At 43.6% G+C, this 18,496-nt stretch overlaps 1 protein-coding gene across 4 annotated transcripts; it reads right to left on the reverse strand.

Annotated features, from left to right (window-relative positions):
* Window positions 1-1,786: 1,786 nt before the first annotated feature.
* LOC118288827 (zinc finger protein 646) lies at window positions 1,787-18,151 on the reverse strand. Of its 4 annotated transcripts, none has more exons than XM_035615340.2 (7): window positions 17,921-18,151; window positions 14,757-15,019; window positions 13,614-13,860; window positions 10,010-10,099; window positions 7,536-7,709; window positions 7,311-7,445; window positions 1,787-3,737 (listed from the first exon to the last, which is right to left on the reverse strand). In XM_035615340.2, exons 1-7 carry the CDS (start codon window positions 18,053-18,055, stop codon window positions 3,570-3,572), a joined length of 1,212 nt encoding a protein of 403 aa, XP_035471233.1. In that variant the 5' UTR covers window positions 18,056-18,151; the 3' UTR covers window positions 1,787-3,569. The 4 variants fall into 4 exon arrangements, with proteins under 4 accessions (XP_035471233.1, XP_035471232.1, XP_035471231.1 ...); XM_035615339.2 differs by having other exon boundaries at window positions 7,263-7,442; window positions 17,921-18,149; XM_035615338.2 differs by having other exon boundaries at window positions 7,263-7,445; window positions 17,921-18,149.
* Window positions 18,152-18,496: the final 345 nt, after the last annotated feature.

The following is an 18,496-nucleotide window of genomic DNA, read 5'->3' on the forward strand; positions in this document are numbered from 1 at the left end:
CAATTACTTTTTATGACAACTAGTTCAGTGCCTGTGCGCGGCAGCTGCACAGAGTGCTCTTCACACCCCGCCCTGCTGCTGCAAAGTGGTTTGCTTTTCTATTTTCTATTCAAAGTTTACTAATATTAAATGTGTCAAGTCCAAATTGCACCACTTTGGGTCCCCTGAAATACACCCACAAAGTGTGAACGGACGAACTGTTCCTGAGATTGTCCATGTTCTCTTGTGCAAACAAACCTTTCTCAAATTGTTCTCTTTTTCTGAATTTTTAAAAAAAAAAAGTACTTTTAAGTGGTGGGGACAAATTGGCCGTTTCAAAAAGTGGTGTCCCCAGTGTAAATGACACGTGTTGTTGAGAGGTTAATAGTCGAGCACGACGGATGTGGATTTGGGGGCCGATGCCGATATCGATATCTGGGAGTACGAATTTCCTTATACCGATACATTAGCCGATATGTATTTTTTAAAATCTGTCAATGATTCCTAAGATGTCGTTATCAAGCCTTTATGACAAAGACATGTAATTGAGGTTTTAAATTTTAGTTTAACCATAAACTTTATCCAAACATTGAGAATACAAATATAACCAAATACATAGAGCTTATAACAAACATTTATTTTACAAAAAATGTAAACATAAATGCACATTTAAAGGCTCAAATCAGTTGGCCGATGATATCGATACCGATAGGTCTGTGAAAGGCGAAGATCGGCCGATATTATCGGTCTGGCTCTGGTTAATAGATTCATTCTTTGGCTGCATTTACGAAGTCATGGATATAGGAGCAAATCTTAGCCGTTGGAACATAAAGAAAAATTCAATTTGCTCTTTGCATTAGTTTGACTAAATTCTGAGTGGATTTTAAAGAGGACTGAGAGGAAGAAATCACCCTGTGGTGTCTGTTTTAAAACTCTTTATTTTCTCAAACAGAAAAGTAATGAAAACTGAAAAGGACACATTTTGTCAGTCGAGGTCCACTTGTGTTGTTCTGGAGCTTTTGACCCATCACACAATCTTCAGTAGACGAGGTTTGCTCCATTATCAGAAAACTGAAAAATAAATATTTTATTATCATGTAAGAGAACTTTTCTTTTTTTAATTCATCATTTAAAATGATTAAAGAGCATGAACATTGACGGTATTAAACATAAATATATCCTTTCATGCACAATACTAATGTTTACTTCAGTACTCTACAGCATCAATGATTAGTCAGGTCATTAATCTGCAACTAATTTGATTCGTTAATAATTTAAGCAACAAATTCCTTCCTTCCAGCTTCTTTAGCGTGAAAATGAACAGATTAGATTTAGTAATTAATGTATTGAATAAGTGATGCCTGTGAGATTGACTGTAGTGAGGGAGTCAGATGAGACCTTGATGGAATCAACCTCCTCATGAGCTCAGCAACTGTTCTTTTGTTCACCGGATGGTTTAGAAGGCAAAACACTGATAGTCCTTTCACAGAACATCGCTTGAGGCTCTCTCCTCGAATTTATTGCTTTGTCTGGAATTCTTCAGAGAAATAGCAACTCAAAATATTGAGACAACAGTGTCATTTAATAATAAACTGGAAATATTTTGTTTGTGGACATTTGGTCGATCAAAAGTAGCCGTGTGAAAACATCAGCTGTGATAGTAAATAACTGCTAATCTCTCAACATGACATGTTGGAGACTATAGTAACAATACATCCAGATAATAATTGGCCAATAAATAAGCGCAATAATCATTAGTTGCAGGCGGTAATTTTTCCTGTAAGTTTAGGACAAGCAGCACGGGTGGTGATAATGATAAAACATTTTATTTGTATAGCACTTTTCTAAATACTCAAAAGACACTTTACAAGGAGAGAGAAAGCAACAATGAAAACATGTCATGAATAAAAATAGAAACAACTTTTAAAAGAGAAAATACAATGTCAGTAGAATTGTGGGTATTTCAATGAGCACCGTGTTAGCGAGATCATCTAACAGAACTACCTATCGGACCTGTGATTAAACTGGTTATTCGTCAAAAACGACGTTTTTTTTTACAAAAAAACTTTGTATTTTTTGTGTGTGCGTGTGTTTGGAGTCATCCGCCAACTACGACTGGCTGCTTATTGAAACACCCTGCAGGTGGGTGTTAACTGAATCCATCCCAGGAGCAGTGAGACGCTTTCTACGAGAGGAGGGACACTGGAGGGCATGTCGGGGTGAGGGCGAGGTGGGAGCCGGGGTCCAGAACTGCAGACACACTGTCCTGTGGCCACTGTAGCTTCCACACGCAGCTCATGTTATGGGCATAAACCAGGCACCGGTTCTGCTGCCAGGTCACCGGCGACCACGCCACTTGAGTAGTGATGGGGGGGGGGGGGCGGGTGTAAGGCAATGTTACATCCTCACAGCCGACACAGAGGGTGGGGGTGGGTGGCAGGGACAGTAACGGTAACAACAAAACAGCACTGCTAGTCTTCAAGTGCTTAAACGTGAGGGGAACAAACATGATTACGGTGAGTTTTGAACAAAAGAGGATGGAAACTTGTCCGGAACCGATTCCCAGCCGACAAATCATTTCGACTACAGTAAAAACGTGCCGCCAGTCAGTCTAGGAAACGTGAGCCTTCAAACTGTCCTTGCTCCGCGGCCTGTGGCTGAGTCGTGAACACGTCCTTTTCCAACAACAGGAGGGCTTCAGTTCACTTCACGACACAGAAAAGCCCGACCGACACGTGCAGGGCTTCATCCACAGCGCCCTGCTGGACAGCAGTCATGTTTTCTGTCGCGGTCCTCGCCGTCGCCCGGCGCTCGGAGAGGAGAGGAGAGGTGTGGGAGCGGTAACATCGAACAGAACGGAAACGACTTCCTGAAACAGTCATGACACCTCCTTTACGCACAATATACACAAAGTTCCTTCTGGAGCATGTTGAAGGGGTACGTTTAAAAAAAAAAAGAAAAAAAAAAGTTTATGTTACCCCCCTTTCCCATTACACTCCAGAAGCCTCATTTAGCAAAAAAAAGGTTTATGTTCAAAAACATATTAAAACTCAGTGGAGAAATTTGTCACGTTTACTTTGACAACTTCAGGGTTCAGGGCTAGGAACACACTCTTCGATAAAAAATAGCCTCTCGTTTCATTTTACATGTGGATAAAGGGAGTGGGGGGTGAGGAGAGACACTATTCATAATGGGAAGGGTAGATATTTTCATAACTAGAGTGGGAGAGGAGGACGGGGGGATAAATTCTTGGCGAGAGGACAGATTAGGGGACATTTTAACTTATATCCAGTACATGGCATAGATCATACATGAGGGTCAAGGCAACACATTTTTTTTTTTTTTTTTAACCTAACTACTCAGTAATCAATCTCAACTAGTTCTCAATAGTGCCCTTCCCTGATCCCAAACACAACGTTCCAAAAGGAGGGGTGAGGTGGTGGAGGGGGCGGGGCCTCTGGAGTCCTCCGTCCTTACTGCTCGATGCTTAAGGGGTGGGGATGAGGAGGAGGAGGGTATGTAGGGACGGTGGGGAATGCGGCATGGGGGGGGGGGTGGAGACCGGTTCCTGGGCGGGGAGGGAGGTCGTCTCATTGATTGTAGAGCGAGCGCTGCTCCCAGGGCATGGCCTGGATGGTGCGTGGCACGGGGGAAGGCTTGAGCGTGGGCGCGCCGTTCGGATGGAGGGAGTGGCCAATGGGGTTGATGGTGGTGAGGGGCCGCTGGGGGGCCAGAGAGAAAGTGTCCTGGTGCTTCGGCTGTAGGTGGGGGAGGAAGTGGGAAGAAGGAAAGAAAGGAAACCGTCAGTGGAGTGACATCACATAAAACAACACCAACTGAGATTCCTGGTGAGGTCCAGATGGATGAGGAAAAGGTGAGTGTGGAAAAAGTAAAACTTGCTGCCTGAAAGTCAAAAGATGAGGATACAAATCTCCTTCCATTCATTCAAACATCAACAAACTGAATGACATGACTATCATGTGAAGTCAATATGCAATAATATCCCATGGTAGTCATGCTCTACCCAAGAGCACTGGTGTAAATGTTCAAGTACAGTAAACAAATTAGCAGGCATGTATTCCTATAACTATAACTATGCAGTTGCATGTTGTAGATTTATTTTAAGCACTAAAAAAAGAGAGCAGGCCATCTGCCATCATGATATCTGTGTTCTAACTATGAACAGGTTATTTCTCTCTGGCTTTTTTGAGAACTTCCAACATTTGCAGTTTGTTTGGGAAGTTTTTTTGCATTTTTTTCTTCAAACAGATCTACAGCATTCAGCTATTAACCCGACAGGACTGGACTTTCTAACTTGAACTTTTTGTACTTTTATGAGGTAAAGACTTGACAGGTTCTTAATATAAAATCAAGTCCCATTTAGCTTGGAGATGACTGAACATCCACTTTTTCATCCCTGCAGACTCAAACTTAAGAGATTTGCATATTGACCGTTAAACCCCAGGAGGCGGTGTGAGTGACAAACAGAAACGTGTTATGATGAGATGCGGAACAGGTATTACACAAGCTGAGTTGATGATTAGTGTGAAAAAGTGAAGTCCCCAGTTAGTAGAGTTAAGCCCCTTTCACACTGGCCAAAAAGTGCGTTTTAAACCCGCTAACACCCGGCGTTTTCTGCAGTGTGAAAACAGTTTAATCGTCATTCAGCCCCGGGTCAAATGACTCTGCAGTAGACCCGATTAATAATCGGCTTCGCCTCCGATCGGCATTGATGTGAACGTCACACCCGGGTGAACCCGCTAATTTGCGCAATGACGGAGGCAACGAAGGCTCGACTCCTCCGTCGGTGACTGCTGTTCCCTCAACAACTGTAGTAAAGAGACCCCTCGCATGTAGCTAGCTCGCTTAGCCTTAACTAACACAATCCAGATCATCGATGAGGTTTAGAACGGGGCACTTCATTTCAACCCTTCGGCGGACATACACGGCCTCATCAGGCGGTCTCTCATTACACAGTGGCCATAAACTGTCGGTGACATGGATGATGTGCGGAGCCCAATCTCCTTGTGGCTGCAGCTACGTACACAAATCCATAAGCTTGCAGCGCCAACCTTCTTCTTCTGTCATACAGACACTGCAAACCCCATATGGCCACCTGCTTAAAGGGCCAGACTCGGCTCGTAACACTGCGCTGGGTTTGTAAACTTTGAGGGAGTGACAAGTACAAGATGGAAGGTAGCGCTGACCACCGGCTCACTGTCTACCATGCTTTCTGTTGTTTACTACACTGTTCTTCTTCTTTGTTTTACGGCGCGCACCGCTCTCTACTGCCATCTATGGCCACCAACTCTCACTACACGATCATCAGACCCTGGTCTGCTCGCAGTGTGAAAGGGGCCAATTGCCGATTAAACGCGTGTCGACCCGTGTGAAAGAGGTATTAGAGAGCCTCCTACCGCCAGAGTCCATCAACAGTCTAGAGCCCAAAGTAAGGAAAAACATCATCAGCTGAATTTTGGTCTGTTTTTTTTACTTTCTGGGAATTCTTGGAGATTTTCAACCTTTATCCTCAGAATATGATTCTTTATCTTCAGACTACCCATGTAATGACTGCTATGTAGCTTTAAACTTACCATAATAATAATGAACCTTTGGTATGTCACTCCTGATCAAAATAAGGTATGAGTGTTGTTGTAACAGTTTTTATTGTCCTTAGGGAATCACACAAACAGGTTTATTCCACCTCAACCTGTTTATGTTGAAGTGCAGCTCTCCTTCAATGTAGAGCAGCATTTCACGGAATATGTAAGTGAAAAGCTAAAAGTCCTGTATCAGCTATCTGTAGCAGCTTCTCATTTTCCCAGTAACTAATAGTAAAAGTTAAAGACTTGGGGTCGTGGCCAAACTACTTGATCATAGCATCCAGACAAAATATTAATCCCAGGGTTCCTACACATTTTTCATTTCAATAATCAAGACTTCTCTGTAGATTTTTTTAGATAATATCTGAAATCTGAGTTCAAATAGCTAGATGTTTATTTTTATATATTATTATAATATTACATTCTGACTGTATATGCTATCATGTTGCACTCCATACACAGTAAGTCACGGTTCCTCCAGAAAGTTGATTCTGGTGTGCATGTGCGTATCGATACTTCCAATTCCGACGTTACCTGTTCTAGGTCTTATTCTCAGATTAAAATATTGATATTTAAACTCAGTAATTTTGGGTAAATGTGTATTTTATCATCAACAGGGGAAACAACATTAAAAAGTAGGTAGCTATCACCAGGATGAACTAAATAACGCCCGGTTTAATAGGAACTAGTTATCCTTCCACCTGTCATAGTCATATGTGAACTTCGGGAGTGGCAGTGGAAGGTACAGAGTGTGTGTTGCTATGGCGAAGTTCATCACTGACCCCGGGAAAATGATTCACTAGACAAGAGAGATTGAGACAGATTGTCAGTATCTAAAACCTTTGGATCCACGTCTGTTTTAGACTTCAGTCTGGACACACAAATATTTTTCCATACTCCCTTTTCTTTTTTCCAAACTTATCCAGAACCAAAAATTACCCAAAACAAATTCCATATTGTGTAGGAACCCTGTAATCCTTCAATGAAGTTGTTCTGAGTTCAGAACAGGGTAATAAAATTCAGAGGCTGAGTTGAAGGAGGGGTCTGACATAAGAGTGTGCAAACCCGTCTTATCTTTTTGGACTGTTGCTGTGGTTACACCTGTCCCAGCAGCTGTCTGTCTTTTTGTCCTGGGCGGAGTGTGATGATTCTTCTCCTTCTTTTATCATTTGCTGACAAGCTTGTCTGACTAAGCTCGGAGGTCCAGAGATCCTGAACCTGATCCTTTTATTAATATATTGATGTGATGGCCTTCAATTAATTGTTAGCTGGTACTTTACTAGCCTAGTTGGACTGTATGTGTCTGGGAAATTATGAACACCAACACTAGAATGTCTGTGCACAGACAGACTCGCCACTCCGTTGGTCTTTAAACAGCCAAAAAGTAATTTTCATCAGTGCCCCTAGAACTTTTTAAATAAAAACAACAGACCAAAACCAAAATGATTAAAGAGGCAATTTAAGAACATGTCTGCCGGGCCTCTCTACAGAACAACGCAGGGTTCTGTGGCTCTTTCAAAAAGAGTCCAGATGAAAGGTGAGCTATGAGCACAGAGGCCCGGTGGACACAGGAAGCATTAGAACACAAGACGCTCTCTCCTGATGTTAGTAGGCAGACAGGGAGAAGGCAGCGAGCCGGCAGAGAGTGGATGGCGGGTGTGCGGCGGGTCTCTCTCCTACCATGGGGTTGGCGCTCAGCCTAGTGTATCCCGAGCTCATCTCCTTTACCTCAGGCACCAGGGGCTGGAGCAGGGAGTAGGAGGAGGACGGGGCGGCACTAGAGGAGGAGACGTGTTTGTTGGAGGACGAGCTCCTCATGCTCTGCTGGCTGCTCTGGGACGACACAGAGCTGGGGCGGCCCTGCTGGGAAATCACACACGGATAAGCAACAACCATTCATAGCAACATCATAGACAGAAGCGATGCCCCAGTGAGCTGATTTATCCTCCCTACCTGGTGGGGGTCAGGCACGGACACACAGTGGGAGGACAGAGGTTCCTGCTGGCTGTGTCCTCCATGCTGCTGTTGCTGCTGCTGTTGCTGCTGCTGCTGCTGCTGCATCATAGCGTTGTTCTGTCGCTGCTGCTGGCGTCGAGCGTTGGAGTAATTGGAACGGCGACCACCAGTCTGGTGAGGAGAGGGCGAGCAGAGAAAAGACAAGAGGAAGAGGGATGTTTGAAAAAAATAAATAATTGCAGCCTTTGTCCGCTGCCAGAAATGCACAAAGAGACCAGAAAGAGAGCGGAGGAGACATGACAGATGAATGTGATGACCTGTTGTTTTCCTCCACGATAAACCACATCCTTCAAAGTGTCTTGTGCTGTTCAGTGCAAATGTCTGAAGTTCATGTATTCCACTTGTGTCGCAGACTCTTTACCGTTTCACTTTCCTGTCTTCAAACCTGTTAATATGACGGGATGGAGTGATCACGTTGTACACGCATACACACACAAATACACTCAAATGACCAAATCTAGAAATTGAAGCTATACAGAAGGTACGTGAACCTGTGTCTATGTTCTGTCACCAGCACAGCTACAGAATTCGCTGTGCGTAAGTTTGCCGACAGTTAAAGATTTAGAGCTGCAGGAGACATCCTCCTACTTGTGAAAATGTGAGTTGGCCTTGTAAGAAATTCCGTTCAATGAAATGAAAGCAGTTTACGACAAACCCAGTTAGACAACACTGACTTGGAAGTGAAAATAAAATTCCCCGGTGCTGTTCTGGTTGTTGGCCAACTGCATTTTTCACACACAATTTGACTTAAGTATGACAGTCAAGTTGAAGTAGTAAATCCATTAACAAGGCATTCAACTATGAAAAAATACATTATGGGCAACATTTAAAAAGGACAGGAAATTCCATACAATAAATGACTGACAGGAACCCCTCAATCTTACTCAGACTGCTGAGGCTGAACTATGGGACAGACAGAACAAAGGACTGATTTTTGTCAACCACTGTATACACTGGACTTACTTTAATATTTTCAGTATTAAAGGCAAACTTGGAAAATATATGAGCCTGTCCTTTAATTACACTGTTTTAAAGCTGTGCCGACTAGTCAGGGGTGGCAAAACCTTCTGAGAGGCCCCTGTGCAAAAATGAGCTGAGGGCCCTTATCGACCAACGGGTTACAGGGTGATAAGTCATTAGTATGTGGAAGCTCAACTTGATAGAAATGTACCATATTTACCAAGGGTGGGACAAAAATCTTGATTCACTTAAGTATCGCAAAAAAAATTATTATTATTTAATTTATTGTATATACGGCATATATAAAGCATTAACAAGTGAACCGGGGAGCCACAGTCTGTGAATTGTTTTTACATTTTTAATGGAGATGGTTTTACCTTTTTTCTAACAGCTAACTATTGCTATCCATCCAGTTTGTTGACTTGGAGATTCAAGTTTACACCAACTACATTGGTTAATTTCATTTAAAGTTATTCATTAATTAATTGATAATAAATTAAATGTATTATAACAGTGCTTTAACTTTATTATTACAGTACTTTATTTACCTTTTTATGATAGTGTTTAAAATAGTACTTTGTTTAAATAACCAGACTTCTATATTGACCTTTGACTAACTGACATGTTCAGTATTAATGCTAATGACAATTTTTTTTTTCATTAGCATGGGTTTAGGGAACGGCTTAGCCCTTTAAAGCAAAGATGCTGCTTAAATATAACTAATAAAGACTGACCGACACCTGATGTAATTTTTAGAATTGTGACTCATGATACACTTCTAGAGACTATAAACAGTGTAAGATTATACTTTCCCCCATGATTTAATGTTAAAAATAGTAAATAAAATTAAACTGCAATAATCTTAATACATATTGAATCTGTAAGTATTGCGATAGCATTACATTGGAAGATGAGCGTATCAACCTAGCCCCTAATATATATACTAAAATGATAATCTGCACTAAATATAAACTCAGAATCCCACTACAAAACGGGCCATCACATTAATTATGAGTGTAGCATTTCTGGGGCCTCAGCATAGTTGCCCAGATTAGAGTGAAGCCTTAATCCTGGTGGTCAAAACGGAAGATTTTGTGCATGGTATTTTAGATGTAATAGTCAGACTGTGTCATTTGGCCTTGTTTTGGTTAAAAGACTGCCACCACTGTAGGGACACAGAAAGGAAAGGTCTGAAGAATTTGTCATATTGATTCGATGTCAAACAGCAACATTGTAAAAGTTTGAAAACAGGTACAACTGTGGCAGGCGCAGTCAGCAGTTTGCCAGTTAATGGCAATGTGGTCATGACCGCCACATCCAAAAACCCTTGCACAAGTTGGCCCTAACTCCAATTGGCTACTTCTGCCTCACAAACACACACACACAACAAGCACGACACACTCTCTCTCTCTCTCACACACACACACACGCTTGCTCATGCTCACACCAACCTGGTTTTTGGCCGCGGCGCTGCAGCGATGCTGGGCCAGGTCCAGCATGGTTCGGTAGCTCTTAAAGCAGGATGGGCAGTTGAACCGGTTCTTATGAACCAACCCCACGCACGCACAGACACAAGCACGCACACACACAGACACACACAATTGGATTACTATACTTGAGGACAATCGTCTGAATTGTATCCACTTTCTGATATCTTAGCCCTGACCCTTTGCCTCAACTTAGCCTAACCCTGGTCTAACCCGAAAATATGCTAAGTATGCCAAGTTGCTGCTTGTAAAACTGAAGCTGGAGAAAGGACAGAGGGTCAAGGACAAAGGGCTGCAACTTGTTGCATGCAAATTGTATGCAAATAATACCAAATATACCATACATGCATATCCACTCACTCTGGTGTTTCCCCTAAAGTGGGCCATCTTTGCAGCAACATGACCAGAGAAGCAGAAACAATGTAAATACCATTTTAAAATATTAAAAAATAAAAATAAACCTTTGTCATATTAATGCACAAGTGTACAAACAGCTCTACTGTCACCGAGTGAGACTTATCGTTGAGTGAGACGTGTTATGTTGCCAGACTCTTTGCACAGACCCACATTAACAATATGAGCCTTTTATTGGCTCTTTCAGTGGAGATTTGGTGGACTGTCGCAGTTGCCCTGTAAAATTGCAATGTAGCCACTGTTGCTGTGTCGATCTACTGGACCGATTCCAAAGGTTTTAGTAAGAACAATGAATTTATACACCAGGTTAATAAACACTGGAATTCCTCTTTATTGTCCACATCACACACAAGAATGGAGAACAAGTGTGAACAGACAGGCTGGTTTGAGTAATTCTGAAAACACCGATCTCCTGGGATGTTAACCATCAACACTCTCTAGAGAATTAACCCCAAATGGCGCCAAAAACTAAAAAAATCTGTGGACAGATTGACTCTGGCAACTCTGGCACAGCACTAAACTACAGCCAGTGGTTTGCATTAGCCAACATTCCCCAGGCCATCAATTCAGTTCAACCTGCACCAGTCTGACCCAGCAGATGAAAGTTGTGGGTATGTGCCTGTCATTGGCTGCATGTCACACACGCCATTCTGCTTCCTGCCTGTTACTGTTTTCAACATTGCCTTCACAACGGGAAACATGGACCTACTACCTGAAAACCCTGAGTTTTTGATTAAGATTTGCATCGTGCAAACACAGAGTTGACATTTCTTTTGTGTCGTCTAATATCAACCTAAATATTAAACGTTTAAAATATGGCAGTTTCCCCTCAACAAGTCACTGCACAGCACAAGCCTTGTGCCACCTACAGGCTGACACACAGCCCACCCCCATCTCCTCTACTACACATGTGCTTCACAAGTCCTCTCTAGCTTAGTACTGGAGAAGGGTCACCATGCAACATAATGAAAGTCCAATCAAGTCACATTCAATTATGGTGAAGGTTTCCAAGAAACACTCGAGGGTCATTTTATGCCCATTTGGTCCAAATGACCAGATCAAATTCATTACATGGTTAAGGGACAGTGATGGTGGCTAAAGCAACCTTATTTATTTGTGGCTGCAACATTTTCTCAGTTTCAACCAGCAATAATGACAAGGTGAATAACACAAAAAATTTGCCTGCATTTAAAAAGGAGCCGGTCTTTTTGCACTAGCGACACTTAATGGCGCAAGTGGGAAAGGTTGCGAGCCACATATCGTGCCCTCCTGCTAAAAGCTCCTCGCTGACAGGGGCTGGCGCCTGGTGATACGGCTGGGGACACCGTTCTCTGACCAACAGCAGAGTTAGCAGTGACAAGAAGGAACTGGACACTCAAAATCGGGAAACAAGATATTTGTCATTAATACTATAAATTTGCATCTGAGGAGAGTGACAAACCACCTCAAAATGACACTTGTCATTTGTAGGAAAATAATTGTTTGTGTGATTTCAAGCCAATTACTAAAATGTTATGATAAACAACATATGGCAAGTTCATTCAATTATGAAAATATAAATATAATATATATCAATTTCACTGTGCATTAATCCTCCACTGCCCCAAACAGGGGCCAAAGACATTGTACATTCAGTAAGATATTAAAGACCTAAGATTTGTTAATTGATTTAACTGGTTCATGTAATTAACTAATCAGACTAAACTAATCCCATAATTTAAACTGTGTAACGACACGACAGCCGTTATTAAAGATGTCACCCTTGGACCAAAAATGCTTTGTTGGCCACACCTCACCTTCCATTTGTGTTACCTATACAATCTAGTGAAGTCCAGTGAAAGCTTCTTCTTAACACACAAGCTCCTGTGTACAGGAGCCAACAAACAAAAACAAGTCTGCAGTCTGGTCAAATGGATCTGTTGTGCCTCCCAATCTCCAGATTCAGAAGTTTTGCATTCCGGTTGCAATTTAAGTCTTCATTACAGTCTTACATTATCTTCATTCTCTCCTCGGGACACCAATACTCACTATATCTTCATATAGAAAATAGCTGTTGGATGCTATTTCAATTTGTTAAATAAACTTTAAATAGAAGATGAATTAGGGTAGAGAGGAGCACAGGCCAGACAGGTCCTAGAGGAACAACTGATCAGATTTTGATCACCCTCACATTCAGGACGCAATGATGTAGCATAGGACTGGGACGACTCGTCGACGTAATCGACTGCATAAATTCGTCGATAAATTGTGTCGATGAGTTGCCCCAAACAACTAGATTGACTTTTGTCCCATACTCCAGTCCAGTGGTGGCGTTTGTTTCGGTGCAGAAGGCTGCGAAGGCTTCAAGCTCTGGGTTGCAAGCACGATGTTTTACCCACTCCTCGTAGTGCGGTTTATGTCGCTGTTGTAAATGATGGTAGAGATTCGTCATGCTCGAACTTTTAGTTTCAACCTGTTTGCAGGATTCTCTACACATCTGAAACTTGGAATCCATCTCCAAATGATCGATCCAGTATCCAGTAATAATCTTCGGCTGCTTCCTCTTGATTGTGTCTGTTTCCGTGTTGGTGCTGCATGCAGGACTTGTATGTGTGTGTGAGTGAGTGGGTAGGGGAGGGGCTCAGAGAAGAAGAAGGGCGGGGCCAGGCAAAGTTGTGTGCTAGGGACAGACAGGTAGAGGAGAAACAGGCGAACTGGCGGCTCCGCGAAAGAATCTTATAACGTCATTTTAACGCCACATCAATCTCGATATACACGATATTGTCTTGTCCTAAATCGTGTTTGAAAATATATCGATATATTTTAAAAACTCGATATATCGCCCAGCCTTACCAAGGAGTCTAACGCACGTGCGAGTCAGAGGGCTCGCTACTCAAAACCCCGTGGCGCAATGAAAGTGAGGGCTGAGGTGGGATCCCGGCCACGCGGGGCTCCGGGGTGCACCACCGGCCAAAAAAATGAATCGTTAAATTAGTCGATTAATCGAAAAAATAATCGCTAGATTAATCGTTTGAAAAATAATCGTTTGGGACAGCTCTAATGTAGCAAAACAAACCTGAAATCAAATATCACATTACATTTCATTCAGGTAGAAAATACAATCATTCCCAGGCATCACGCACACCTCTCCGTGCACCTCCTCACACACACACACCTGGCCAGACGAAGCGACGGTACAGCGGTGCTGGGCCAGCTCCAGCATGGTCCTGTAGCTCTTGCAGCAGGAGGGACAGTCGAAGCGGTTGGGCCCGTCGTCATGGATCCTCTGGTGGTTACGGAGGTACCGGGCCAGGCGGAAGGCCTTCCCGCACAGGTCGCACATGTAGCGCTTCTGACCGTGGATTCGCATGTGGTTGCGCAGGGACATGTAGTTGGTGTAGGGTTTGCTGCAAAAGTCACATCTGACATTTGGAGAGGAAGAAAAGGGCGTTGAGGTTAAAGGTGACCGACAATGAGTGAGGTGGGAGGGGTTCTGTGTCTTGCCCAACAACACTAGCGTCTTTGTTGACATCAACTGAAAACACAGGATACTTTAAAGGGGCAGTAAGCGATTTTAGAGAAAGCTTGTTTCTCATTTTGTTGTTGTGATTACACTGCTCTGGCCAAGCCGCGAACATACAACCTCGGGTATGGGAGACCGACTTGCTAACCACTAGACCAAAAGCCCTGAGTTGCAGTGCCCCCGGCGAGCATGTCTCTTAAGGTGTCGACATGTGATGTTTACAAACTGCACTTGCAGTGTTGTTGGTGCGAAAGCACAGATTTTGTTCTCCAGCACACGCACAGAACCCACAGCTAACGGGCCGTGACGAAAAATTCACAGATTTTTATAAAACTTGCTTTAGAATCGCTTATTGCACCTTTAAGTGCAGAAAATTATTTTTCATCTATCTAAAAGTTTTCAGGCATGAACTGCATAGTTTGCAATTGGCATATGACGCACGAAACAGGAGATTGTCAGAGTCAGGCGCGTTGACAAACACAGCAAATTTTCCCAAAACATTCTGTGATGTCTGTGTAGAACAGCAGGGTGCAGGACAAGACAATTAATCCGCTTCGGAAAGAGGTGTTTTGGTTTTCTTAACGTTCGCTCGCTGCGAATTTTCCTGGGATTTTTTTCACATGGGCTCACTCAGACATTTTTCGGAAATTTTACTTTGGGGTTGGCAGGAAAAGTTCAGGAAAATGTCGGGAGCAGCAATTGTGGACATTCGTGTTGTCACATACAGCCCTCTGGAAAAGTTCAGGACAAAGTTTCGGACTTTGGTGCACATCTGAAAGTGGCTCGAGTCCCTACCTGAAGTCTCCTGTCCTGTGGGTGAGCTTGTGGTTTAGCAGGGAGCTGGCATGCTTGTAGGCGCAGGTGCACATGTCGCAGGCGTACGGCCTCTCGTCCGATTCCATGTCGTCTGCCGCCGTTGGCGGCGGCGGCGGCAGCGGCGGCGCTCGGGACTCCAGGGAGAGACTGGAGCTGGACAGTGACGCTGAGGAGAGACTGGAGGTGGAGAGGGCTGCTGATGACGAGGGGAGCTGATCGCACCAGTTGATGGTTGAACTCGGCTGTGAGAGGAGGAGAGGGACACGTTACAGCTGAGTGCAAATGTCAACAAGTCACTGATATGTGAAAAGAATTAATTAACAATTCATTATTTTTCTGGCATCGGATATATCTGTTTTTATTAGTTGTATAACATTTAGAATATTTCATCCAACCCCACTTATATATATGTAGAACTAAATATTTGAAACACTTGAAGACTATAGAAGTCTGTGTTCTCCCAGCTAATCTGTTGAATGTGATGCACAAATGTATCTGATAACATACATGACTGAAACTACAGAGCACGTCATCTGACTGCGCTTCATAAACAATAAGGACTCGCCATTTCATCAGCAGTATACCCACAGAGTCATTTTTTTTATTCATTTACTCCAGTAGTTCTAATTCAGCAAACTTTCTTTAGCTCCTTTCACTGGGCACTTCATAGTATACTTGAAACACACAGACCTATGTTGATTTGTTCCTTTTTTTGAAAATGCTTCTGAAAACAGAAACAAGCACAAAGCTTCACACAAGCCCGTGTCAGCCTGAGGTCAAGTGTGCAAACACAAGCTCCTCCTCACTGCCCGACCTCTGACGCGTCTGCCGGTGGACAAGGTCTCTCATTTAATCTTTTGGTGGTACAGTGTCATATTTAATACATATCATGTAAGTGGTCTTTCACAAATGCACTTCTTTTGTTAAACGTGACGTCCGAGTGCTCAATGAAACCCGAGTAAACAAATGCACGAGGACACGACAACAAGAAAGAAGAAAGCATCTTCATTCAAACGACTGAAGACCAAAGAAACGCACTGAACAATGTGGCGGCACAGCGTGGTAAACAGAACAACCCTGCAAATACACACAAACAAATAAAAAGGACGCCGCAGCTTTTCCTACAGATTGATGGGTGAGTTCCTGCAAAACTGTTACTAAGAATGTTTTAAAATAAAATAAACATAGTTGATTTATTTTCCGTAAGCGCGTGCAATTTTATATTCCAGCGGACACTTGTGCTGGTGTCAACAACCTGTAGCATTTAGATTTCTTCATTTTGCATATGTTTTGTCAAATATAGTTTTTGATTTTATTTGAAATTGCAATCAATGGTGTCCCCTCAGCCAGAGTGGTTTATGTATCAAATGACTGAAAATGCAAAAAACTATTTAAAAAGTTGCAGCAAACACTAGGCCTGTCACGATAAGTATGTTATCGATTTATCGTACGATACATCAATATGAAGTCAATCATTTGTATTGACCTGAATAATTGCTATCGTGTCTAGACGTGTGTTTGTTGACATAAGTACGAATGTCAACAGCAGTGCAGCAAGTCTCACTGCTTCTGTCCTCTCATCTGTTCTCGTCATATGATTAAACTTTTACTGGTTTGGTCTATAAAATGTCAGAAAACTGGGGTTTCTTTGTATTTTTCCAAAGGCACCATGTCTTCAAATTGCTTGTTTTGTCTGAGGCCTAAACCACAGCAACACAAATCTTGCACGTGCAACGACCAACCGGGCTATATTCTATACACTTGCTCACACGACTCAGCATCAAACATGGTCTTAAAATTGCGAGAATATTGTTTATCGCAGTAATTTCCGGGACGATGTCAAGCAACAAAAAGTAGTTATCGTGGCAGGCCTGGCAAACAATAATGTATGTATTGCTGTTTACAAAAAAGGAGGGAAAAACATCGGTCTATAGAGAACATGTTTGTCAATGCCTCCCAGAGAAGTGTGTCTTTTTTTCCACCTTGCAGGAGCTACAGGTGACACTGCACACACACAACGAAGTGTTGCTCTGTATGACCAGTTCGGTCACACGTAACCACAATTCAAATTAAGAATGTTAAATCATGATTTAAATGGAGGTATGTGTGACTGCAGACAGTGCAGGTGAGAATGGAGGCAGAAACTAACGGGATGCAAAACTGTCCTGACTGACCACAGAGTCCTGGGGGCCAACCGCGAAAAATGACATGCAGATCTGACATCCATGTGCAGATCATAAAAGAAGTGAATATGGATGTAACTCACATTCAGATGTAGAGGGGGCAAAATGTTTTAAAATGGAAAAATTCGTGTGTGTGTGTGTGTGTGTGTGTGTGTGTGTGAGCGCGCTGTGCAGATGAAGGCGACCATGAATGAACCGCACAGTCTGGCATCACAAAGAGCTCTTTCAAAGTCCCTCCGCGGGGCGTCTTCCGCCGCCGCTTCCTGTGGGACAGCCTGCTCGTGTTTACTTTGCGCTGTTCGCTAACAATGTCGCGGGCCTGCGCGCGTGCACCTCTGCTCCGCCTGCACAAGTAAAGTCCCCCGCGGCTCACGGTGCAGGAGCTGACCTTCCAAAAGCACCGGCGGGGGGTGGGGGGGTTCTTTCTCATTACACACGACTGTGCCCGGGAGAAACCCGCTGCCTTGTTGTGCACGGGGCTCCGCTGCTAGCGAAGCGCGTAGGCAGCCTAGCGTCACCTGGTGCTAGCACTAGCTCGGCAACGTTTGGCTCCATGAAAACACGATCGCCCCCCCAAACCCCCCCCCCCCTCTGGCGCATTCTCAGACACCCCGCCAAAGGTAGAGCGACGATTCCACCGCGGCACTTCCGCGGTGTGGTCGGTAAACAGCGCGCGCGCGCGAGCGAGCCGATAATTGCTAGCCACTTAGCTCGGAAGCTACGATTCAAAACTAGGCCGTGAGCCGCTCGGCGTGACGGTGGCTTGTGTTTGCAGGAAGCACACGGAACTCTTCAGACAGCCGACTTGTGGCTAAAGATAACCCGGCGCTGATAGACCCAATTAGCAGCCACGCGTTGATAACAATTCGCTGGATTCCCAGTTAGGATAATGCACATCCCGTTAGCCGTGTGGCTGAGCTGGGCTCGCAGGCTAACGGCGGTGGCAGCTGGCTTTCTTACCCCGGAGTCGTTGGGATCCTTTTTCCAGAACAATTGAGAGCAGTGACCGAAGGTCTCTGTCGATGTCACATAGTTTACTCCGTTTCGGTCCTGGAAGTCTCCGTGTGTGCTGCCGGTATTTGTTCTGGCGTACATCGTCGGTTTTCGGATTCGTCGACTTTTTTTCCGGCTGAAAAGAAATAGGGCCGCTTTGTCGGGATCTTCTTCCGAAAAGAAAAATATTTCTTCAGCGAAATGAGCATTTTGGTGGCGGACATATCGCCGAACGCAGGGCATTACTGCCGCCTGCTGGACCGGAGTGCCATGACATGTACACTCGATTATGGATATTTGTGTTTTCTCCTTTTAGAAGCGCAGTCTCTATTGTTTCTGTCTGTATTTAACGTAAATAATGACTTAAATATTCAATTCCTGCAATTCAAGACCAAACATGCCTTAACGTGTGTGTCATTTTTTTAAGATTACAAATAAAGGATTTCGTATTTCACTACCAGAATTACACATCTGGCCGTGATGTGAGGCCTCAGGATATATAGGAAATAGGAAAAAAATGACAACATCTAACGGGACAACTTG

The sequence above is a fragment of the Scophthalmus maximus genome, chromosome 17 (genome assembly GCF_022379125.1).
Source record: "Scophthalmus maximus strain ysfricsl-2021 chromosome 17, ASM2237912v1, whole genome shotgun sequence".
Lineage (NCBI taxonomy): Eukaryota > Metazoa > Chordata > Actinopteri > Pleuronectiformes > Scophthalmidae > Scophthalmus > Scophthalmus maximus.

What these genes read in the sequence shown, in the direction of transcription:
- LOC118288827 (XM_035615338.2), bottom strand. Translation starts at nt 18,055, where the DNA reads ATGTACGCCAGAACAAATACCGGCAGCACACACGGAGACTTCCAGGAC. An exon ending in CCGTCGCTTCGTCTGGCCAG is followed by an intron (nt 10,100 to 13,613) that starts GTGTGTGTGTGT and finishes TTGGTTCATAAG; the next exon opens with AACCGGTTCAACTGCCCATC. An exon ending in GCGCCGCGGCCAAAAACCAG is followed by an intron (nt 7,710 to 10,009) that starts GTTGGTGTGAGC and finishes TCTCCTCACCAG; the next exon opens with ACTGGTGGTCGCCGTTCCAA.